The sequence below is a fragment of the Sceloporus occidentalis genome, unplaced genomic scaffold (assembly GCF_023333645.1).
Source record: "Sceloporus occidentalis isolate IW3139 unplaced genomic scaffold, rSceOcc1.0.p SCAF_114, whole genome shotgun sequence".
Classification (NCBI taxonomy): Eukaryota; Metazoa; Chordata; class Lepidosauria; order Squamata; family Phrynosomatidae; genus Sceloporus; species Sceloporus occidentalis.
The window spans coordinates 1989745-2013775 of NW_028317094.1; the positions used below are offsets into that span (position 1 = coordinate 1989745).

The 24031-nt window shown below is 42.5% G+C and overlaps 1 protein-coding gene across 3 annotated transcripts; it reads right to left on the reverse strand.

Annotated features, from left to right (window-relative positions):
* Window positions 1-483: 483 nt before the first annotated feature.
* On the reverse strand, window positions 484-9770 carry LOC149282469 (uncharacterized). 3 transcript variants are annotated; one of them, XM_089498206.1, is made up of 4 exons: window positions 9718-9770; window positions 5617-5780; window positions 4648-4768; window positions 484-1995 (listed from the first exon to the last, which is right to left on the reverse strand). In XM_089498206.1, the coding sequence occupies exons 2-4, from the start codon at window positions 5686-5688 to the stop codon at window positions 926-928; spliced, it is 1263 nt and encodes a 420-aa protein (XP_089354332.1). In that variant the 5' UTR covers window positions 5689-5780; window positions 9718-9770; the 3' UTR covers window positions 484-925. The 3 variants fall into 3 exon arrangements, with proteins under 3 accessions (XP_089354332.1, XP_089354333.1, XP_089354331.1); XM_089498207.1 differs by lacking the exon at window positions 9718-9770 and adding an exon at window positions 6074-6141; XM_089498205.1 differs by lacking the exon at window positions 9718-9770 and having other exon boundaries at window positions 5617-5860.
* Window positions 9771-24031: the final 14261 nt, after the last annotated feature.

Genomic DNA, 24031 nt, shown 5'->3' on the forward strand with positions numbered 1-24031 from the left:
TTAATATAGTTATTTTCCAATACCTGAAATAGAAGGAAGTAGATATCCAAAGAAGGGTCGCATAAAGATTTGAAGATACAGAAGAAATACAAGAAGAATTGGCTATTTTAATTTGTTATTTGTAATAGAGACTTTGTGACTGTGATTTGAATTTATGGCTATTTTAATTGAAAATTAATAAAGATTAAAATTAAATAGAAATAAATCTTTTCTTATTATATTATGCTGGCATCCAAGTCGGCTCATATCTCGTGTGTGTGTTTGCCTTTGCTGTTCTTATGGCTGGGAATGGAGCTGAGGACTGAGGACAGAAGAAAGTGTCAGTTTTGTGCAAATTCACAACTTCTGTGCATCAAAGAGTCCAGTGTGTTGAAATAACAAAGAACTTTATTGAAAACACATAGTCAGAAAATCAGTGTTGAAGCCAGAACTGCCCTCCCCAGGCCAAAGAATATATTGAAACCCCAAAACCTAGAACTCCACCTTCTACCAAACCTAGCCCTTACCTATTCCCACCATCCACCCCCCCACTATTAACCAGCTCCACTTTGCCATCCTTCTCACACGCACAATCTTTCCCTGCCCCAGACATTCAAAGAAGCTAGCTCCCTTTCTCTTAAAGTCCCCAACTTTCTTCAGCCAACATCCCACAAATTCTGAATGCTATTATTGCTATTCTAGCTAGCTGCAACAAATCCCACCCCCCATCTAACTAACCTAAAGCACGGCCCACAATCCCCAGCCAAATTTATAACCCAAATCAATTATCTATACTAGTAGCAACCTAAACCTAACAAAACATAACTTTAAAAAATAAACAGACATATGGACAGAAAAACTGTACAAATAAATTCATAAGGGCTTTTTAGCACCGCTGGATTGAAAAAATATTTTTGTATTCCATCGTTACAAAAATAATGTTCATTCACTTCTTGGATTTGTGTGGCTTCTCTCCTGTGTGGATTCTCTGGTGACAGAATAGGCCTGACCTCCAAGAAAAGCATTTTCCACACTGCTGGCATTTGTATGGCTTCTCTCCTGTGTGGACTCTCTGATGTCTCACTAAGACTGCCTTCAAAGAAAAACATTTCCCACAATGCTGGCATTTGTATGGCTTCTCTCCTGTGTGGACTCTCTGATGTTTCACTAGGTATGACTTTGAAGAAAAACATTTCCCACAATGCTGGCATTTGTATGGCTTCTCTCCTGTGTGGATTCTCTGGTGTGTCAATAGGTTTGACTTCAAAGAAAAACATTTCCCACAACGCTGGCATTTGTATGGCTTCTCTCCTGTGTGGATTCTCTGGTGTCTCAATAAGTCTCCCTTCAAAGAAAAACATTTTCCACAATGCCGGCATTTGTATGGCTTCTCTCCTGTGTGGATTCTCTGGTGTGTCAATAGGTTTGACTTCAAAGAAAAACATTTCCCACAACGCTGGCATTTGTATGGCTTCTCTCCTGTGTGGATTCTCTGGTGTTTCAATAGGTTTGACTGCCGAGAAAAACATTTCCCACAATGCTGGCATTTGTATGGCTTCTCTCCTGTGTGGATTCTCTGGTGTGTCAATAGGTTTGACTGCCAAGAAAAACATTTCCGACAATGCTGGCATTTGTATGGCTTCTCTCCTGTGTGGATTCTCTGATGTCTCACTAGTTTTGACTTTAAATAAAAACATTTCCCACAATGCTGGCATTTGTATGGCTTCTCTCCTGTGTGGATTCTCTGGTGTGTCACTAGGTTTGACCTCCAAGAATAACAGTTCCCACAATGCTGGCATTTGTGTGGCTTCTCTCCTATGTGGACTCTCTGATGTCTTACTAGGTGTGACTTCACACAAAAACATTTCCCACAATGCTGGCATTTATATGGCTTCTCTCCTGTGTGGATTCTCTGATGTCTCACTAAGTCTCCCTTCAAATAAAAACATTTCCCACAATGCGGGCATTTGTGTGGCTTCTCTGATGTGTGGACTCTCTCATGACTGACAAGTTCTTCTGTGAAGAAGGAATATAATACTGAATATCAGAGTTAAGAGGGGAAAGTGTTAGCCCAAGATTTAGCCCTACGTTCACACCTCCCTATTTGATATTAAATTAATAAAGCCTTTAAGAAAGCACTCGAGACGGACCTCTTCCGGCAGGCCTTTCCAACCTAGTTACCCTCCCCAGATATAGAGATATTTGTTCCCTCATCTGTCTACTCTTCCCTGCCTATGTTTCTACCTTTTTTTAAAATGTCTTTAATGTTTTTACTGTTTTTGTAATATTACTGTTTAATCCTGTTTTAATACTGGGAATGGGGGGGGGGGGGTAGGTCAAGGTATTTTTTTAAACTCTATTGTACTTTGATCTATTTTATTGTTGTAACCCACCGGGATTCTTCATGATTGGGCGGGCTAGAAATAAATCATTATTATTATTATTATTATTATTATTATTATTATTATATTGCTGTTGCCCCAATATTTCCTTTGAGCTAAGTATGAAATTCCCCTGAAAGCACAGCACTTGGGAGTGTCCTCCCCAGACTCCAGCATTTCGGGTAACAAAGGGCCTCTGGAATAAACCATGGAGCTAAGAAAGCTCAGGTTGGAAAAGAAACATTAGACAAAAAGGAATTTTTCTGTCGCCCTTTCCTCTCTTCATAGACATCGCTCATAATTTCTAAATGTAACCCCTTAATATGTTTGAAAACAAGGACCTGAGCTGGTTCTCACCAGTTCTTAAAATCTGTGAGGTTGGTGGCTGCCTCCCAATCCCCAAGGCCCCTCTCCTGGCCCTTCCCAGGGGTCCCTTCCTCTCTGCACAGAGCTAGGCAATCCTGGCTTTGCTCCTGCCTTCCCCTCCTGGCTCCCAGAGGCCTGATCCCCTTCCCTTTCTCCCTCTGCTCTCCAACCTTCCTTCTTGCCCATCTGCACCACTTCAGCATCTCATTTTCAGCCTCTCTTGCCTACCTTTCTATTTTTCACTTTCCCTTCATCTCTCTATTACAGACACAAACCCACAGAGTGTGATGCATAGAAGGGATCATAGAGTCATAGAGTTGGAAGAAACTGCAAGGGCCATCCAGTCCAACTGCCTGCCATGCAGCAACTCTCAATCAAAGCATCCCCAACAGACGGCCATCCAGCCGCTGCTTGAAGACCTCCAAGGAAGGAGATTCCACTACACTCCGAGGAAGGAGTGTTTTCCACTGTCGAACAGCCCTTACTGTCAGGAAGTTCTTTCGAATGTTGAGGTGGAATCTCTTTTCCTGTGGCTTGCATCCACTGCTCCGGGTCCTAGTCTCTGGAGCAGCTAAAAACAAGTCAGCTCCCTGTTCAGGATGACATCCCTTTTAGGCCCATTTGTTGAGAAAGGCAGGATAATCAATATACAAATAAATCATTGGCAAAGGCAGAGCAAGGGGGCTGGGACCTGGACTCCAATTTTGGTGAGGGTGAAGTGCCAGGGAGCAGCCTTAAAACAGCCTTAAAACATCTATAAGACAGGTATGGACTACTGATGGGGTTTGGAAGAGATCTCAGGGGCAACCCCAGATTGTATTGATGGAGGCGGGGGGGATGAAATAATATTTTGCCCCTCAACATCCCTGAGCATCCCTTTGGGGAAGTGGAGGCCATTTTGCCACTGTTGGGCCCTCTCTGAGCCATTAAAAGGATGGAAGAGGGGCCAAAAGAGGTAGGAAACCCGCTTAGGGATGTGCTGAGTACCATGTGGGTGTGAAAAGCATTAATCTCCATGGCTTCTTTCCACAAAATCCTAGAATTGGCAGTTTAGGATGGGGTATTTAGACTCCTTAGAAACTTGAGAGCAATAGTGCTTCACTGAACTACAGATTCAAATATTCTACAGGATGTTGCTATCACAATTAAATTAGGCTTGAAAGGGATCTAGGACTCCTAGCAGACCGCAAGTTGAACATGGGCCAACAGTGTGATGAGGCAGCTACAAAGGCCAATGTGATTCTAGGCTGCATCAATGCAAGAATAGTTTCTAGATCAAGAGAAGTAATAGTGCCACTGTATTCTGCTTTGGTCAGGCTTCACTTGGAATAATCCTGTGTCCAGTTCTGGGCCCCACAATTCAAAAAGGATGTTGACAAATTGGAGCATGTCCAAAAGAGGGTAACCAAAGTGGTGAAGGGTTTGGAAACCATCAAGCTCTGAGGAGAAGCTTAGAGAGCTGGTTATGTTTGGCCTGGAGAAAAGAAGATAAAGAGTGGATATGATATCCATGTTTAAATATTTGAAAGGTTGTCAGGTTGCGCAAGGAGCAGGCTTGCTTTTTGCTGATACAGAGAAAAGGAGACACCACAATGGATGCAAGCCACAGGGAAAGAGGGTCCACTTAAACATTAGGAGGAACTTTGTGACAGTAAGAGCACTTTCACAGTGGAATATATTCCCTTAGAGTTTGGAGGAGTCCTCTTCTTTGGAGGTCTTTAAAGAGAGGCTGGATGGCCATCTCTTGGGGATGATTTGAATGTGTATTCCTGCATGGCAGAAGGGGGTTCAACTGGATGGCCCTTGTGGTCTATTCCAACTCTATGACTCTATAATTCTAGTGGAACCATAGCAACATGATAATATAGTATGAAAGAGCCCTCAGTCTTTATAGAAAGAGCAATGGATTCAGGTTCCTTACCTACAGAAGCCACATTCTCATAATTGTTCATCATTACATAGTTGTAGAAAAGTTTCTGTTTCTTCGTCAACAGATTCCATTCATTTTGGGAGAAATATATGGCCACATCTGCAAATGTCACCTGAAATGGAAAATAGCCCTCATCCAGAGAGTGACTAAGCAAAAGGGGAGGAAAGAACATGGTGCATCCAAATATTATTTCATCACTTCACAATTCAGTCCAGGAAGTAAACTTTAAATTCTGTTAGCAAGCAAAAACTACTGCCTTTGAGATCAGATTGTCTTGAATCCTTTCAATATAATATACAATATAATAAAAATATATAATTTAGGCCATGGCTGGGATATTGAGGATGGATTAGGATATTGACTATCCAAACACATAAGAGTACATTTAGCCACAAAAGAATATGGTGCATTTAGCCATTTCTTGCCAAATTTCAGAGGCAAATGTCATTCTTAAAAGCAGTTCTGGGGAGCACTCTGGACTTGAGGGCCACTGGGCCCACCCCCAATTTAGATCCAGAGATGGTCTCCCATATCCCCAACATTTTACAGACAGGAAAAGCAAGGCACATGTGGACAAGCAACACCAGAAGGTGGTGAGGATGGCCAAAGTTGTTTATGAGGAAGATCACACAAACTAGGAAGGGCACAGCAGTTTGCTTTTGCCTCACCCTCCTGGCAAGGGAAGACTCTGGCAACCTATCTCCTCTCCTCTTCCCCCTTTTGAGTTGATGGGGTGCAAACTCCTTGGAAGTCATTTTTCAGCAACCCAAGAGAGCTCAGGAGAAGGGGGAAAGTGGAAGGAGAGAGAAACCTACACTTTTGAAACCCCCTGAAAAAGTGGGGAGACAGAGGATTAACCAGGACTTTCTCTGCCAAACTGGGACAATATGTTCTCCACTTGCTTTCATGAGTTGGCCCAGCAATGACACAAATGAAACTAATATCAGAATGGCCACTCACCAAAGAGTTGTACTTCGCCAGCCTCTTTCTCTTGGAGCCCAACTCCCTCCGCTTGGCCTCTGTGTTGGCCATTAGGTGGGAAGGGGTCCTGGTGGCCCTGCACTTGGGTCTCTTCCAGTAAAATATGCCCCAAAGCTGTATACAAGGGGACCGAGATGACGTTCCTGAGAAAAGAGACTAGGGTTAGGCTTGATTTGTCAAGAAATCCTGCATCACTCAAAGACACAGAGAACAGCATGCTGCTGGTGAGATACACAGGTGACATATGCCTCCTTTGGGCCAATGCAGAGGTGGGTATCCCCTTCCTCCCTCTTCAGCAAACAAAGTCCCATGGACCTAGCATAACTTCACTGCAGCTCCCCTACACAACAGATACTCCATGTTAAAACGCTTTTGACGTTGCTATGTTGCGCAGCACGTGAGGCAACATGTTAATGTATGGCACCAGATTCTCCACCTTGACTGTAGTCAGTAGCTTGTGAGCTGAAGAAACACCTGTCTCTTTCTCAATGAGCAGAGAGACACTGTAATCTTCTCTCAGATGAAGCTTTTATTCATATCAGAAGTTCCACTGTGTACAACACTATATACATCGACACCCTCCACCATCCACACCAGTAACAACCCACTCTGAGGCACACACTGTCTGACTCTTCCTCAGTGACAGTTGAGAATGACAGTTGACAGTTGCATCAACATTCCAATGATGCACTGTTTAAATGCTGACACATCTAACTGCCACTAGAGCTGTCAATGACTTCCACAACAGCTCCATCTAGTGGCCACATGCCTGTCATTTCCTCAGACCTGTTCACCATGGTCCTGACACTCCATGCCTTGTGAGAGTGGAGGGGGGTCAGGGGATGGGGAATTGGAGAGGACCCTGGCTATGTCCCTGTAGCTAGATGTGAAATGAGCGCATCATCTGCTGAAACCTCCTGACCTCCCCAGTGGCCCTCAGAGGAGAAGGCCTTCCTTTGGCTTCTGGCTAGAGAAACACAGCTGGATGCTTCTCCAATGCCTCGCACCCAACACTCTCATCAGGCATGGAATGAACATGGAGCATGGCTTCCACAATTCCCATTTTGCATTTTGTATTCCTTCTAATTTCACATCTATTTTAAACCTCTCCCTCATTTGACGATAAAGAGACCAGTGACAATCTAGGCCAGATTCTTTAAGTTCTTCTTGTGTTTTGATCTCTAGTTTTCCTTGCGATTCTTTCAGGACATCCTTGTATCTTAACCAGTTAGTTTTCTGGATACCTTTCCTCCCGAAAAGAGCCTCATGCGGCAAACACCATAAAGGTATTTTTGGACATATTCTACACTTCTTTTTCCCCCAGATCTTCAATAGAGCTTTTCTTATGAAATGATTTGTGCTTTATTTATGGACTTTCTCTTTACCGTAAATTAGGTATCCATGCCACCCAAATCTTAAATGTTCACCCTCCAAACATAACAATTGTTCATTCTCCAGCAAAACCCAATTCTCTAATCCAAACTAAACAACAAGCAGCATAATAAAGTTTTAAGTTTGGTAAACCCAGCCCTCCTCTACTTTTGTCATCACAAAGTATTTTCGTTTTTATCCTGGCTCTATTTTTAATTCCAAATAAATTCTGAGATTTCCTTTTGCCATAGATTCAATGGTTTTTCATTCTGGATGATGGGTATCGCTTGGATCAGAAACAGTATTTCAGGAAGGAAACTCATTTGGATCAGTGATATTGTTCCTAATAGCGATAAGTGTAATTTCCCCCATTTTTCTAGGTCTTTTCTGATTTCCTTCCATGTGTCTCATAGTTATTCTGAAATGGATATGAGTTTTTTATTTGTTAAATTGATTCCTAGATATTTAACTTTCTTTCCCTATTCAAATCCACTAATTTCTTCCTGCATTTGTTCTTCCTTTTCCCCATATTTTTTTATTAATGTTGTTTTGTCTCTGTTTCCTTTTAGTCCTGAAACATATTCCAATTCCACTATTACATCCAGCAATTGTCTTGTGCTCTTTTCTGGGTTCTCCAGGGAATACAAATGTCGTTTGAGAAGACTCTCATTTTAAAATCAGTTTTATTTATTTTTATTCCATTGATCTTATTTTCTAATCTTATCCTATTATTCAGTGCTTCAAGGATCAGAATAAACAAAAAGGGGTGAAAGTGGGAAAGCTTGCTATTTACCTTTAGAAATCTTAAATTCCTCTGTTTTTTATAGCTAACAGTTAGTTTGGCTCTTTGATCTTTATACATTGCCTTTATCCATCTATAATAAGAAGCTCCTATTTCCATTTTTAAAGTGTCACAAATAACATATCCCATCCTATGTTATCGAAGGCCTTTTCTAAAAAGATAAGTGTTTTTTCGTTGTGCCTTTGAAAATATTCAATTATATTTCAGACGTTTTGTATATTACCACTGACTTGTCCTTATGAATCAAGTGTTTAAGAACCTTTTTTTGAGTCTATGGGCCAAAATCATAGAAAATAATTTATAATCCATATTTAATAAGGAAATTAGCCTAAAGCTCTTTGCCTCAGTTGCATCTCTATCTTCTTTTAACAGCAAAGTTATATTAGCTTGTTTCCATGTTTCAGGATAATGGTTTTCTTTGATGGCATTTTCTTTGATGGCATTTACAGGAAGAAATACCTTTAAACCCTTTGATCTTTTTGCTCAATTTGACATGTAAACTGAAAAAGGAAGTAGCTAAAAGATTTTCCAGACTAATTTTGTAGATGGTCACTCACAGTATTGGAAAAACATCCAAATTCCTAAAATAGAGGAGTGGATAATTAAACTAAGGGAAGCAAAGGGATTGGACATTTTAACCGCAATCATGAGGGATAAACCAGTTGAGAAAATTGAAGAGGACTGGTCATGCTTTGATTTATTTTGTAATACTAATTTTTAATTTACAATCCCAGATATCATATGGAAAGTCTATATGAACATTGGAGGTTTAACACGTATCGATACCTTGAAGGAATTTAAGTAAATTAAATAAAAAGGTCATCTTAGCTTATCTTGGAGGTAACTTAATAGTACATTTCTGACAGTTTTGTATATCAGGATGTTATTTATTGCATGTTGTATGTGTATCATATAGGTATTTCTACTTTTTTGTTGTTGTAGCTGTATTTGTTATGCAAATGTCTTGGTATGTTGTTTTTTTCATTTTTGTTTGTAAAGGATTATTTATAAATAAATTACAAAAGAAAAAAGTGGTTTCCAACCAGATTATTTCTGAAGTGCAGATACAGCCTCAGTCGGTTATAAAGGATAGAAGAACCCAATTCGTACTTTTATCCTATTAAATATGGTTTTGCTTTTTTAAATAAAAACAGTTTGCTTTTCTGTCTAATCCTTATTTTTCTTGTTGTTGTTTGTTTGTATCTTTGTTTGTTTCATTCTTGGTAATATGAGTTATTCTGGTCTGTCTCCTTCCTTCTTGTCTGAAAATCTATTAATAAGGAAACTGGGGGGACTTTAAAATTCCCAAAGGAGCCACTTTTGGCCTTTTTTGGGGGACTAGCCTCCTCTTAGAAGCCAAACCCTGATGTTTGTGAAGAAGAAGAATAAGGCTTGTATTAAAACTATGCTCCCCATTTCTGATCCCTTTTAAAACCCTTGTTCCCCAGAAGGAGCAGAGCTTTGTAATAAGAAAACCCTCTTAGAAAGACACAAAAGACACACAAAGAGACACACTTTCTTCCTTTTGGCCCAAGGAGCCTGGCCTCCTTCTCTCTCTGGAGCCTCAGGAAAGAAAGAGAGGCCTCTGTTCAACTGAGGCTCAGAGAAGGTTCTGGAACATTATTCCTCACAGTCACAAGAAGCACAAAATGGCAGCCTCTGCCTGAGCGCTTGGCAGTTGACAGTTTGAGGCTTTCAGGGAACCCAAAATGGAGGATGAAAGGGCCCCAAAGTCAGAAGGGACCCCAAACAGGATTCCCAAACCTTAACAACACCTAAAATCTTTCCTGATCCTATAATATAGAGACTCACTGAGATGCTCTTTATAAATACGTCTTTCCATGTCTTTATAAATAAATAAAATAATACTAATGCTACTACTAATAATAGTAATAATAAGTTACAACCAGGAGATTTCTCCCTGTAGCTTCTCCCCCAGAGGCCTCTGCGTATGCTCAGGAGCCCCTTCTTCTTCTCCTTCTTCTTCCTCTGCAGAATCCTCCACAGGTCTCTCTGCTCCTCCTCCTCCTTTGGCTCTTCCTCTAAGCCTTTCTCCTCCTCCTCAGGTCCTTCTTCTAAGCCTTCCTCCTCCTCTTCCTCAGGCCCTTCCTATAAGCCCTTCCTCTTCCTCCTCCTCCTCCTCCTCAGGCCCTTCCTCTAAGCCTTCCTCCTCCTCCTCCTCTTCCTCTAAGCCCTCCTCCTCCTCCTCCTCTTCCTCTAAGCCTTCCTCCTCCTCCTCCTCTTCCTCCTCCTCCTCCTCTTCCTCTAAGCCTTCCTCCTCCTCCTCTTCCTCCTCCTCAGGTCCTTCTTCTAAGCCTTCCTTCTCTTCCTCCTCCTCTTCCTCAGGCCCTTCCTGTAAGCCCTTCCTCTTCCTCCTCCTCCTCCTCCTCCTCAGGTCCTTCTTCTAAGCCTTCCTCCTCCTCTTCCTCAGGCCCTTCCTGTAAGCCCTTCCTCTTCCTCCTCCTCCTCCTCCTCCTCCTCCTCCTCAGGTCCTTCTTCTAAGCCTTCCTCCTCCTCTTCCTCAGGCCCTTCCTGTAAGCCCTTCCTCTTCCTCCTCCTCCTCCTCCTCCTCCTCCTCCTCCTCAAGTCCTTCTTCTAAGCCTTCCTCCTCCTCTTCCTCAGGACCTTCCTGTAAGCCCTTCCTCTTCCTCCTCCTTCTCCTCCTCCTCAGGCCCTCTAAGCCTTCCTTCTTCTCCTCCTCTTCCTCTAAGCCTTCCTCCGCCTCCAGCCCTTCCTCTAAGCCTTCCTCTGCCTCCAGCCCTTCTTCTAAGCTTTCCTCCACCTTTTCCTCCCAGACTTTGGGGGTAGAATTGTGTGCCTTCAATTCCTTTCTGGGGATCCTAGGGCAACACTGTCACAGGAGTCTCTTTGTGGGTTTTGTTGAAGAGTGTTTACCATTGCCATCATCTGAGGCTGAGAGAGTGTGCCTTGGGGGCTTGGGGTGTGCTGCGTGCCTTGAACTCGTGTCTAGTGACCCTATTCCCAGGGTTTCCTTGCCTTCAGGTTTGCGTTCCACTTTGCCCTTTGTCTTCCTCTGAGGCTGAGAGAGTGTGACTTACCCAAGGTCACTCATATTATATAATGGGACTTTAGCACCCATGGATTTTGCTATCCAAACCAAATCCCAAAGGATACCAAGGGCCCATTGTTTTTCCATCTTTTTTTTTGCAAACAGCAAAGCAGATCTTGCTTGCCTGATCTTTGCATGTTCAAGAGCAGTGTTGGGCAAATGCTAAGAGCTGCCTTGTGAGGTTAGGAAGAGGGTCCTGGAAAACAGTCCTCTTCCTCTGGACCCACAGACTCAGAAAGACATGGGCCCCCATTCAATGGGACCCCTTTCTTTGAGGCTGCTCTAGGTCCAGGAGGGTCTCTCAGGAGAGATTGGGAAAGTCAGCCTTTGAGGAATTCTGGTCCATAAAGGTTAATATCTCCAGGCTTTGCTGAGAGGGCAATATTTGGGATTTGGGCAGATCCAGGCTGCAGGGCTCTCTCAGATCTGGTTCAAAAACACTGCAGAAATGATGATGATGATGAATCTTCCCTTCAAACCCACAGAGCCTTGTGAATGCTCAAATAGTAACAGAGGTCAAAAACACATTGTAGAAATAATCCAATTTGCAGAAATAAACCACTTTAACTGCCCTAGTTCAGTACTCGGGAATCCTGGGAATTTCAGTTTATTATGGCATCTGAGTTGTCTGACAGAGAAGTCTAAATATCTCACAAAACTACAGTTCCCAGAATTCCCTAGCATTCAGCCAGACAGTTAAAGCAGCCCTGAGCTTGGACCATTGTTAGTGGTTGGCTTGGAGCCTGAATAGGGTTCTAGAAGGCTGGTGGCTTTGGTTGTTGGCTGCTTAGGAAGAAGGGCTCCTTCTGGGTTTCCTTGGCAGGAAAGGAAAGGAAAGGTGGGTGCCTCAAGATGCCGATGGGAGACCCCTAAATTTGGTTCCTTTGTAAGAATGCTGACTGAGGGGGAAGAGAAGGGTGATAGATTTGGTCCCCAGGGAGGCCCCAGGGCAGGCAAGGCAGGCCACACAACATTCGCTAACTCCCAAGTCAAATCCTGGTTTCCCTTCTTTTGCCCAGGACCTAAACCTGGACCAGAAAGGATCAGGTTTTATTTGCTTTCTTCTCCTGTAACAGGTGTTTTTCCTTGCCCTTTTTACACTTGGCAGTAAAGATACGGTACATCAGGGCCTGGCATTGAGCTTCCAGTGTTCATGCATGATCTTCAGACAGGAGATGAGGCTGCCTCTTCTCCATTTTGGAAGGAGCCCAATTCCAGGAAAGAGGAAAGGGCTCTGTGCAAACATCCAGATCAGATGTGAGAGCAGTAGCTTAATATAATTTGCAAGGCTTAATTCATTGGTTTCTTCAACTAGAAAAATTGCAGGGGTCTATGGATTGGTTTAGTTTCTTGCTTTCTCTCAGTTGTGGTGGTACAAGGGCTCACTACTATACTCTGCATTCGCCATCTGGCTAGAAAGAAGGAGGCTAAATTAAATGCTCTTTATCCTTAGTTTTTTGTGGATTTTTTGGGCTATGTGGCCATGTTCTAGAAGAGTTTCTTCCTGACATTTCGTCAGCATCTGTGGCTGGAATCTGTAAAGATGCCAGACACAGATGCTGGCGAAACTTCAGAAGAAACTCTTCTAGAACGTGACCACATAGCCCGAAAATCCCACAAAAAGCCTTTGACTTCACGCTTTTTATCCTGTCTCTCCAAGCAAGTGAGAAAGAATAATTCTCTCATTTCCCCTTGATCTGGGAACAGACCTTTAAAAATTTCTCTCTTCATTTCTACACAGGAAAGTGTATTGAGTAGATTTGGATGACAAACTGTGAGCGACTGTGGTTTGTAATTTATGCATTAGGCTGAATGAGATCTCTAGAGGCCCTGCCCCAGGTCCTAGGTTTTAGCTCACAAACCTCAGGACCTGAATTCACAACCCTATAAGAGAGATGGAGGGACACCAGAAAGTAAGCAACCAAAGTCCTATGCATATTATCCAATTGTACCAGTTTGGTGCCATGTTACCGGCTGTGGATCCACCCTAGAGAAACCTGGGAATGGGGTGCTTAGAACTGGATGCTTGGTAGAGAGCCCCAGTGCAGTCCTTCATGAGAGTTGCTATTAAATTCTAAGTACTTCATGAAATAAGAAATCTCTAAGGGACAGAGTCCTGGAAGTTTCATGGTATCAAAGTGCTAGGTTTCGGCAATGGAGATACAACCCAGGGGCCAAAAATGACCCCTAGCAATTCTGGACAGACTTCTTCAGTCTCTGTCTCTATTGGTAGAGGGCTATTTACACCAAGAAACCCATGGATCTTCAAGGGATCTCCAGTTTATTTAGTTTATTTATATACATCCATCCTTTCTCCCAATATAGGGACTCAGGGTGGCTAACAGCAAACTTAATACAGTACAAATTCAAAACAATGCAAAGGCATTAACATTATAACAATTTTTTTTAAAAAAATTAAATCATTTATACAGCTGGACCTTGAAAATTGTAAATTGCATCAAAAACCACATGCAAACCTTGACCTCTGAATTGCAGTTCAAACCTTATCTCTTGTTTTCCTTAGGATCCAGCCCTTGAAGCATCAGCATTTCCAGAAAGGTGAGAAAGTGGAAGTGCAAAATACTTTTTGTTTGGAGGAAGTGTCTATCCAGGTTCTGTCCTGTAAAACTATTAGAGCCTCTTTGATGCTGTTTTTGATTCAGAACATATGATTTTAAGGCATCTTGCACTTCTATCTCCATCTAATAAACCTTTGAATTCTTTTAAGCATTCTGTTTTCCTGGCTTCCCATCCAAAGAGTATGAAACATAGCACCAGTCATGGAGATTCAGTCTTTTTCTTAATGGAGATACAGAGCAAGTGCCCCAGGATCCCCACTCCTTCTGTAAGACCTGTTAGGGATGATGGGAGTTGCAGCTCTTCTCCAGGCTTTCACTCTCACCCCCTTGGTCAGCGGAAGAACAACCAGTTTGACCAGTAGCTCTGAGAATTGGCTGAAGATGTCTTTCAATCTTCTCTGGAGTCTGCTGGTTCTTGTTCAGCTCTCAAGACACCAGTCAACACAGTAGTCTTCTTTAAATAGATCTACTTTTATTCTACTATATACACTATGCACAAAACAATTCACAACTCACACTACTATACTCCTCAATACCCACACTACTATACTCCTCAATACCCACACTACTATACTCCTCAATACCCACACTACTATACTCATCAATACCCACAAAAAGTATTGCCATACATTATTGTTTATATAGACATTTGTCTCTCTATTCATTATACAGTTGCCACCTCCTGGGCGTGTACATACATTATGATTGACATACCATACTTGGCTCAATCTAGACCTCACATTGCATCATACATTACTGTCCACTCAATGACTCTCAGGTGATATCAATTTGCACCTTTTCACTTTGTCATTGCCTCATATGTCCTTGGCTTTCAGGACCTTCTAATTACATTACTTACAACACCTGTGTGACAATTCAATAACTTTTGCTGTGTCATGTTACTTTCAAATACATTCATATACATATTATATTTCTTGTGACTATATATCCCATGTGGCTTTTTTCCTGACAATCCCCTCCGAAATAGAATATTGTATGTGAATTATATTGTCATTCCAATCAACTGAGACAATCTCTCGTGTTTTTCAACTGTCAAAGCCTTTGTAAAAATGTCTGCTATGTTGTGTTGTGTCTCTATGTACTTTAACTCTATTTCTCCTTTCTGGACCATTTCTCTTACGTTCTGATATCTTACGCCTACGTACTTTGTTCTGTTTTTCAGACTTTCTGTTTCTGCCATTGCTATACAGGACTGCGAATCTTCATGAATTTCTACAGGAATTTTAAAGCTTTCATTCAAATCAATCAATAATTGTTCTATCCACTGTACCTCATTTGTGACTTCATTCAAAGCTGCGAACTCAGCCTCACTAGTGCTCAATGCTACGTTTGTCTGTTTTCTACTTCTCCACACAATGGGACTTTCGCTGTATCTTATAATCATTCCAGTCACTGACTTTTTGTCCCCTGATTCCGAAGCAAATGAACTATCTACATAACAATCCAAATCAGCATTGCTTTTTCTAATTATCAACCTCTTGTCTATGGTTCCTTTCAGATACCTAATCAAATGTTTCACTGCTGTCCAATCCTCAATTCTCGGGTCGTTTACTCTTCTGGCCAAAACATGAACCGCGTACGAGATGTCTGGTCTGGTATGGCTAGAAATAAACTGTAAAGATCCAACAACACTTCTAAACAATCTTTTATCCTCAAAAGCTCTTGTAACTTCCTCTGACACAAAACTTGTAGTCATCGGAGTTTTCACAACCTTTGCACTCTGTAAACCACATTTCTCAATTAACCTTTCAATTTTCTTGCTTTGACTCAGCAAACAATGCCCTTCTTCAGTCCATTCTACATTTATCCCTAAGTAAGACTTCAACATACCTAAATCTTTCAACACAAATTTCTTTGACAATTCATTTTTCACCAACTCAATTTCTTTCTTTGATTTGGCTGCAACGCACAAATCATCCACATAGATCAACAAAATTACATCTCCTTTTGTGTATACACAAGCATCTGCAACACTTCTCTTGTAACCTAACTTCTCCAATTCATCATTGATGCATATATTCCAAGCTCTTGCACTTTGCTTGAGACCGTACAATGCTTTCTTCAACCTGTATACATTCTGACTACCACCTACTTCAAAACCTTGAGGTTGCTCCATGAAAATTTCTTCTTCTAAATTGGCATTTAAATAAGCCGTCTCAAAATCAAAATGCTCTACAATCAGATCTCTCTTTCCTGCAACTGCTAATACCATTCTTAAACTCTCTGCTTTTGCGGTTGGAGAAAAAGTTTTGTCATAATTTTCAAACTGTTCCTGTGAAAAGCCTTTTGCTACCAACCTTGCCTTATATTTCACACTACCATCAGGCATGTCTTTCCTTTTATAAACCCACTTGCAACCAATGACTTTTTTATCCTTGGGTCTTCCTACTATTTCAAAAACATCTTTCCTTTCTAAGCAATCAAATTCACACTCCATTGCTTCACACCACTTCTCCTGTTCCTCTTTAGGAAAATTTTCTATTTCAGCAAAACTTTCTGGTTCTTCAAAAACCAAACAAGCTTTTGCATTGGTCACCACAAATCTGTCAGGAGATTTTCTAGTTCTTTGACTACGTCTAGGTACTAACTCTGTTGTTCTGCCTCTCTCTTCCTCATCTCTGTCTACACTGGAAGTTGTGGCTTTCTTACTGAATCTCTTGTCCTCTGTCATGCGTGTGGTTTTTGGTCTGGACATTTCACTATCTGAGGAGCTATCACTGCTACTCGTGGATGGTTCTTCTGGTTTTACTATAACCCCTCCATTTCCTGGAGATGCTTGGCTTTGGGTCTGAGTCTCTGCCTCACTTGAGTTGCCTAACTTCACAAACACTTCCTTATTTGCATGGAGTTTTTCCCAACCAGCATATCTTTCAAAATTGGCAGATCTCGAATGTCTCACTTCTTTTCCTCCTAAATAGAATTTGTAACTGTTTCCAGAATACCCCAAAAACATCATTCTTCTACTCTTGGGTTCACCTTTGTTTCTAAAGCATGCAGGTGTGTACACATATGCATATTGACCAAAGATTCTTAGGTATTTAAAATTAGGAATTCTACCATATAGAACTCTATAAGGAATATCATCTATTACTGAATGATAGAGTCTATTGGTTATGTGTACAGCTGTCAAAACAGCTTCACCCCAAAAATTATCACTTACACCCGCGTCAGCCATCATACAAGCAGTTAACTTTTTGATTTCTTGAATCTTTCTCTCTGCAAGCCCATCCTCACTAGGACATGCAGGATTTGTTGTGTGGTGTGTTATGCCAACCTTTTGAAACCAATAAAACAATTCATTAGATAAAAATTCCCCGCCTTTATCAGTTATAATTGTGTCTACTCTGAAATCAAATTTTCTTTCAACCATTCTTATCCAAGATTTTAAGCTTTGCCCAGCGTCTGACTTATTTTTCAGTATTCTGACAAATGTAAATCTAGTGTATCTGTCCACAATTACCAAATAATACTTGCAACCTCCTATAGATAAACAGTTTGCGTGGGCAACGTCAGCATGTACAAATTCAAAAGGTCTTCGTGCAATTCTTTTTGTCTTTTTTGCTACAGGATATGACTTAATTTTCACTTGACTACAAATGGTACAATCCAAATGATTTTTACAGTCTGCCACTTTCAGATCAGGGCACATACTGATTAGGTTCTTTAAGCATTTAAAGCTTGCATGACCAAATTTTCTATGTAACTCATGTATACAATCCTTGTGTAACGGAACATTATCAACATTGTTTACATTCTCTACTTTGTAATGATCAACATTTTCCTCTAGAAAATAAAGCTTATCTTGCTTTAGCCCTATTCCGCAAAGCTCACCATTTAACTTTATCTTGCAAAAATTCTTTTCAAAAATTACAGTGTAGTCCTGGTCTGTTAATCTACTGACTGATAATAAATTGTTTTCCAACTCTCTCACATGTAGCACATTATTAAATTCTTGTTTTAACCCCGGAATGTAAACAGATCCCATTTCTTTTACTGAACTTACTTCATTGCCATTAGCTAGAATTACTGCATTAATATTGGCAGATTTCCTATTTTCAATCAACTCAATGTCATTACACATATTACTAGTTGCACCAGAATCTATTAACCATTTAGAATCTTTTCTATGTTTCTCTTTTATCATTGTTGCACGTTCCTTCTTGTTGTAACTGCCCCTGAAAAATGTCGGCTTGTTCTGTCTCTGTTGCTGAAAGTTCCGCGTCTGCGGTCTGTTATCTCTCTGTCTGTACTGGTCAGCAGCCAATTGTTGACAGTTTCTTTGCAAATGTCCTGCCTTTCCACAGTGGTAACAACGTCGTTTTTCTCTCACGGGAGCTGCTGCTTGGTGTTCTCTTAACTCAGGAGCCTGGTGCAGTCTAGGTGCTGATTTCTGTGAGTCTTCTTTTTCAGACAATCTTCTCTGATTTTCCTCCAAAATTCTTGCTACTATTAAGTCTCTGCTTAGTTCAGCCTCAGGCAGATTCTGAAGACTGTTAGTGATGGAGTCCCATGAACTGTCTAAAGACTCTATTAGGATGTAACATTGCTGTTCTTTGTTTATTTGGACACCTCTTAATTCTGCCTCCACAAACAGGTTTTGCATTTTCTTTAAATGTTCAACGACACACTGTCCCTTAGTCATCTTTTGTCTATAGATTCTTTTAGACCAAAGCATTTTGGCAAAAGCTGTAGTTGGAGTATGTAGCCTTTCAAGAGTCTCCCAAACTTCTTTTGCGGAGCCCTTATCTCTCACATCGTTTATCATGTCCTCCTCGAGCATCAAATACAAGCATGCTTTTGCCTTGCTATCTCTTTCTTTGGCGGCTGCACTTGCATCGGCTGTTAGCCCCGTCTCGACTGTGGCCCATAAACCTTCTTTAATCAGTAGTGACTGTGCATAAACTTTCCAGGTGGAGTAATTGTGGGAGTTTAACTTGCTAAACTTCAACACTTCCATCTTATCTTGTGCAGTGACTCAATTTGGCAAAGTCCTTCCTGAGTTTGCACAGCTGCCTCGTCTCGGGCTTTTCCAAAACACAAAACACTTCACTCACGAGCTTACCAGTGCAGCGTACACAGCTTGCTCTGATCGGTCGTCCACAAAACTTTCTTTCTCTTCCAGGAAAGTTCAGCTTCTGTGGATGCTGGGTGTTCCAGTAACTGGCGCTGGGCCCATAACCCTTGTTAGGGATGATGGGAGTTGCAGCTCTTCTCCAGGCTTTCACTCTCACCCCCTTGGTCAGCGGAAGAACAACCAGTTTGACCAGTAGCTCTGAGAATTGGCTGAAGATGTCTTTCAATCTTCTCTGGAGTCTGCTGGTTCTTGTTCAGCTCTCAAGACACCAGTCAACACAGTAGTCTTCTTTAAATAGATCTACTTTTATTCTACTATATACACTATGCACAAAACAATTCACAACTCACACTACTATACTCCTCAATACCCACACTACTATACTCCTCAATACCCACACTACTATACTCCTCAATACCCACACTACTATACTCATCAATACCCACAAAAAGTATTGCCATACATTATTGTTTATATAGACATTTGTCTCTCTATTCATTATACAGTTGCCACCTCCTGGGCGTGTACATACATTATGATTGACATACCATACTTGGCTCAATCTAGACCTCACATTGCATCATACATTACTGTCCACTCAATGACTCTCAGGTGATATCAATTTGCACCTTTTCACTTTGTCATTGCCTCATATGTCCTTGGCTTTCAGGACCTTCTAATTACATTACTTACAACACCTGTGTGACAATTCAATAACTTTTGCTGTGTCATGTTACTTTCAAATACATTCATATACATATTATATTTCTTGTGACTATATATCCCATGTGGCTTTTTTCCTGACAAGACCTGGCCCAGTTCATTGCAGATATTTGAAGTCCTTAATGTTAGAGCCAGACTGGGAGGTTTTGGGAGTCCCTGTCCCTCCAAAAGTAACTTTTCCAAGAGCAGTCTAGGTCTCCCTTCCAAAGACCAGCAGTGGATGGAGAAGGAGGCCTTGGGGAAGCAGAGGAGAGCTTGCCTGGACCCCCAAGGACTCTCCCTTGAAGGTTTCCATCTCTCTAGGAAACGGTGGAGCCTGGGAGGGAGGCTGAGGACTAGGGCATGCTGGGAAAAGCTTCAGGGGAGCTTATGGGAGCAAATGTGGGACTTTGCTTTCTCCTCCCAATTACTTTCCTGCTCTCTTCTAACAGGCTTGAAGACCACACAAGGTAAGCTCAATGGTGGAAAAGACTGCAAAAGCCATCTTCTCTGTGTATTCCATGCTCACCTCCATGGCACCTTAGGAGCAAGCAATCTCCACTGAGGGCAGCACAGTTGAAAAATGATATCCAAAATGGGGAGTGGTCTTTGAGATCCTGATGGTCCTCTGAGAGGAAAATGCCAGACCCTGAAACCAATCCTGGCCAGCTTTTGGGGAAGTGCCCTCAAGGTTTAGTCCAAGCAACTCTCAGCCCCTGGCAGACTGTCCCTTCCCTGAGTCTTGCTCTCCTGGAGGCACAGAGGAGATTCTGGGGGCCTGGGCACCTCCTCCTCTTAGGGACCCTGAGCCCCAAGTTCAGCTGACAAATGGTAATTCGCCCACGATGAACCCCCCCCCCCATTCCCTGCTCTGTCCTGGCACATGCCTTAGGAAACCTCTTCCATGGACATTTGGGAGCTCCTAATCTTAGTGGAAATGGAAACTTCTGGAATCCTCCTATTCTTCCCATCCAGGAAAGAAGGGATTGTTGTCAATCTCTTCCAAGGAAAAGAGGTGTTGTTGTTGTTGTTGTTGTTGTTGTTGTAATAACAGGGCTCCAGTCAATTGAGATCTTCTTCAGGCAGTAAAGGGAGGTTTATGCAAATGCAGAGTGACATCACTGCTACGGAAGGCTCACTTGACCAATCAGAGAGCAAGATGAAGGTCCTTCTGGAAGCTTCCGTGAGAAGGAGATATAAGGCCTGAGACACCAAGAGACAGTTGGGGGAATTGTGTCGGTTGGAGATCGAGAGAGAGAGTTAAAGAGCGGATCTTGGAAGTTAGTCTCAGAATTGGACGCTTAGGTTTATTTATTTGTTTTAATCCCTTGTATGAAATATCTTGCATGACTTATAATTTAGTTATATTTATTATTTATAATACATATCTCCTTGTAGTATCTACTACTCGACGCTCCTTTTACACGTGTCTTGGTTCAGTTGATGCTTGGGAAGATCAGTAAAGAAGGAGAAATAAGGTTCCTTAACTGGTCCCAGTGTAGGTTAAGGGAAATCCTCTTATAATTCACTGGGTGGAGGCAGCGAGATTTAAGGAATTTAAGGGTCTGCTGGGCTAAGAGCCATAACAGGGCTGTGGTTTGGCTGCTTGGACCCCAGGAGATCATCACAATCTCTGATCCCACGCATTGTGCAGGTCATACTCTCGATGTCGTCTTCTGTACGGAACAGGCACATCCGTGGGTGGAGGTAGTCCATATCTCTGCATTGCCATGGACCATGGACCGTTTCCTGGTCAAGGTTGGGCTGAAGGTCACTATTTCCTCCGTTGGGGGCAGAGGACCTATTAAAATGGTCCCACATAGAAGCTAGTAGAGCAATGGCTGTGAGATCTATTGGAGCAATCCTTAGATCCTACAACCAGGCAGGGGGTCATCTGGTCACACCAGCTCTAAAGTTATAGCTCAGATCCTATATGGCGCTTGTGTGGGGATGGGATGACTCCCAATTGCTGAAACTGGAGGCCATCCAGAATACATCTTTCAAGAAATTGCTTCTACTTTCACCTGAAACACCTGCAGCTTTGGTTCGGGCTGAGATCTTCCTCCCTTCCATCAGAGCTTGTATTCATTTTGCTTTATTTAACTACTGGAGATCTGTAATAGGTTCTCTGGTTAAGGTTTTTCCTAAGTTGTGTTTCCAACATTTACCAAGCTGCAAAGTCTAGAGTTTAAGATACAATAGGTTGCTTGAATCATATCCTGCTCTAACTGAAAATCCTTCTACCCAGAATTCAAGAGAGAAGCTTCGTGAATACATTTTTAACCATGATGTGTATCTGGATAGACTGGCTATTAACAATTCGACATTTTCCAAATGGTTTAGATTATATAAATTGGACCATCAGAGGGCTGTTTACCGAGGGAAGCTTACATTCCCAAAGCTTAGGCAGGCTTTTACAGCTCTTCGTTTCCAAACAATGCCTGCAGCCATGATCGATGGTAGATATTCACACACACCTATATTCCGGTTTATGTATTTGTGGAGCTCCAGAAATCGAGGACTTGCCTCATTATCTGCTTTTCTGCTCATTATATACTGATCCAAGAACTAAATTTATGGGATCTATTCTGTCCAATTTACAGTCTAATACCATTTCTGAAAAGATTTCTTTTTCTCCTGTCTGATATTGATTCTCAGGTAACTTATAAGGTTTCACTGTTTGCCTCAGCAGCAATCAAAATTCGGGCAAGGGCAATAGCAGACATAGCAGTTTACTGTCATGGGGATGATCTTATCTAAACTTTGAAGTTCTTTTTAATGTTGTTTTATTTAAATGTCTGGAATTTTATTATGTTTAATATATAAAATTTGGATGTTAGTTATTTGATGGAGCATTTTATAATTCTGAATTTCTGTCATTGGTTTTACATTTTAATCATGCGAATGGCCTTTGGCTTAAGCATTAATAAAAAAAATTGATTGATTGATCTAATGCTATTGAAGCCTATGCTGTGTGATGTTCTTTATTTGGCACAAAAATCTCCCCCAAATGAGGCATCAGAAGGGAGGGTCTCTCCTCTGCCCCACTTTCGAGGAGGAAGTGGGCTCCTCAAACCCCTTTTTACCTTCAGATCCCCCTCCCCTCCATGGCCATGCCTCTCTCCAAGGGTCCCCCCTGCCCTCTTTTCTCATAATAACCTCCCAAGTACCTGGGCCCCGAAGATCCCCCAAAGGAGGAGGCAGGGAAGGAAAGAGGGAGAGGAGGACTGGCAGGTCCCCTGCCTTTCTTTGGGGGGAGATCGGGGTTTCATTCCTTCTTACAACACCCCCCCCATCCTGAAGACCCTCCAGCCAATCCTTCAAACGAACAAGGGCTCTCCTCCACTTCCCTCACTCAGAGCAGGCTGTGAGGGCAGCAATGGCTTCAGAGGCTGACACTCTGCATGCACATTAGCAACCAAAGGCCCCTCCTGAGTATGCGCAGGGATCGCAAGGCCCTTGCTGATGCTGCTGCTTATTCCACTCTTGGCCTTTGGAAGAAGGGAAGGAGTACGCCCTTCCTTCCTTCCTTCCTTCCTTCCTTCCTTCCTTCCTTCCTTCCTAACAGGGCTTCCTCTTTCACACCTCCATCCTTTAATCTCTGTCCAGTATTCAGCTGCCCGTATTGTCACATCCGCTCGTCGCTTTGACCATGTTTCTCCTCTTTTCTCCTCCCTTCATTGGCTCCCCTTCCCCTTCCGCATCCGGTACAAGCTTTTGTTACTGACTTTCAAAGCCCTCCATGGGTTGGCCCCTCCTTACTTATCTGACCTTCTTTCTCCTTACGTTCCTACTCACACCCTCCGCTCTTGTAGTCAAGGTCTCCTGTCACAGTCTAGGACTACCGCTGCCCCCTCCCGAATTCGTCCCTTCTCGCTTGCTGCCCCTTACTCCTGGAACCTTCTTCCCCCACATGCATACCTCATCACTTCTCTACCCAGTTTCAAAACTGAGTTAAAGACTATATTGTTTAGAGAAGCATTCCCAGAGGTGAGCCCCGCTCTGACCCAAGAAGCCTCCTTCTAACCATCCATCAAGAAGCCAAGCCCTTCCTCCAGTCCATCTGCCTTGGTCCAGGCCTTGGAGGTGGAGAAGATCTGCTGGACCTGATCCTATTCCCCACCACCACTCCCTTCTCCTTTTGTGTCGTGTCTTTTAGATTGTAAGCCTGAGGGCAGGGAACCATCTGACTAAAAAATTTATGTACAGCGCTGTGTAAACTTACAGCGCTTTATAAGTAAAGGTTAATAATAATAATAAATACGGGGTAGGGAAGGAAAGAGGGAGAGGCAGACTGGCATGGCCCCTGCCTTTCTTTCGGGGGAGATTGGGGCTTCATTCCTTGTTACAACACCCCAATCCCACCCCCCACCCCGAAGACCCTCCAGCCAATCCTTCAAACGAACAAGGGCTCTCTTCCACTTCCCTCCCTCAGAGCAGGCTGTGAGGGAAGCAATGGCTTCAGAGGCTGAAACTCTGCATGCACATTAGCAACCAAAGGCCCCTCCTGAGTATGCGCAGGGATCGCAAGGCCCTTGCTGCTGCTGCTGCTTATTCCACTCTCGGCCTTTGGAAGAAGGGAAGGAGTACGCCCTTCCTTCCTTCCTTCCTTCCTTCCTTCCTTCCTTCCTTTCTTCCTTCCTTCCCTCCTTCCTTCCTTCCTTCCAGAATGGAGCCCAACCAACAGAGCTGGACTCAGGAGAGAAAGGCTGGGAAGGCTCTGCTTTGTACATATAGCTCTGTTTCTCTGAGTGTGAATGTGTGTTTGTGTGTGT

What these genes read in the sequence shown, in the direction of transcription:
- LOC149282469 (XM_089498206.1), bottom strand. Translation starts at nt 5,688, where the DNA reads ATGGCCAACACAGAGGCCAAGCGGAGGGAGTTGGGCTCCAAGAGAAAG. An exon ending in TGGCGAAGTACAACTCTTTG is followed by an intron (nt 4,769 to 5,616) that starts GTGAGTGGCCAT and finishes TTTCCATTTCAG; the next exon opens with GTGACATTTGCAGATGTGGC. An exon ending in TGAGAATGTGGCTTCTGTAG is followed by an intron (nt 1,996 to 4,647) that starts GTAAGGAACCTG and finishes CCTTCTTCACAG; the next exon opens with AAGAACTTGTCAGTCATGAG.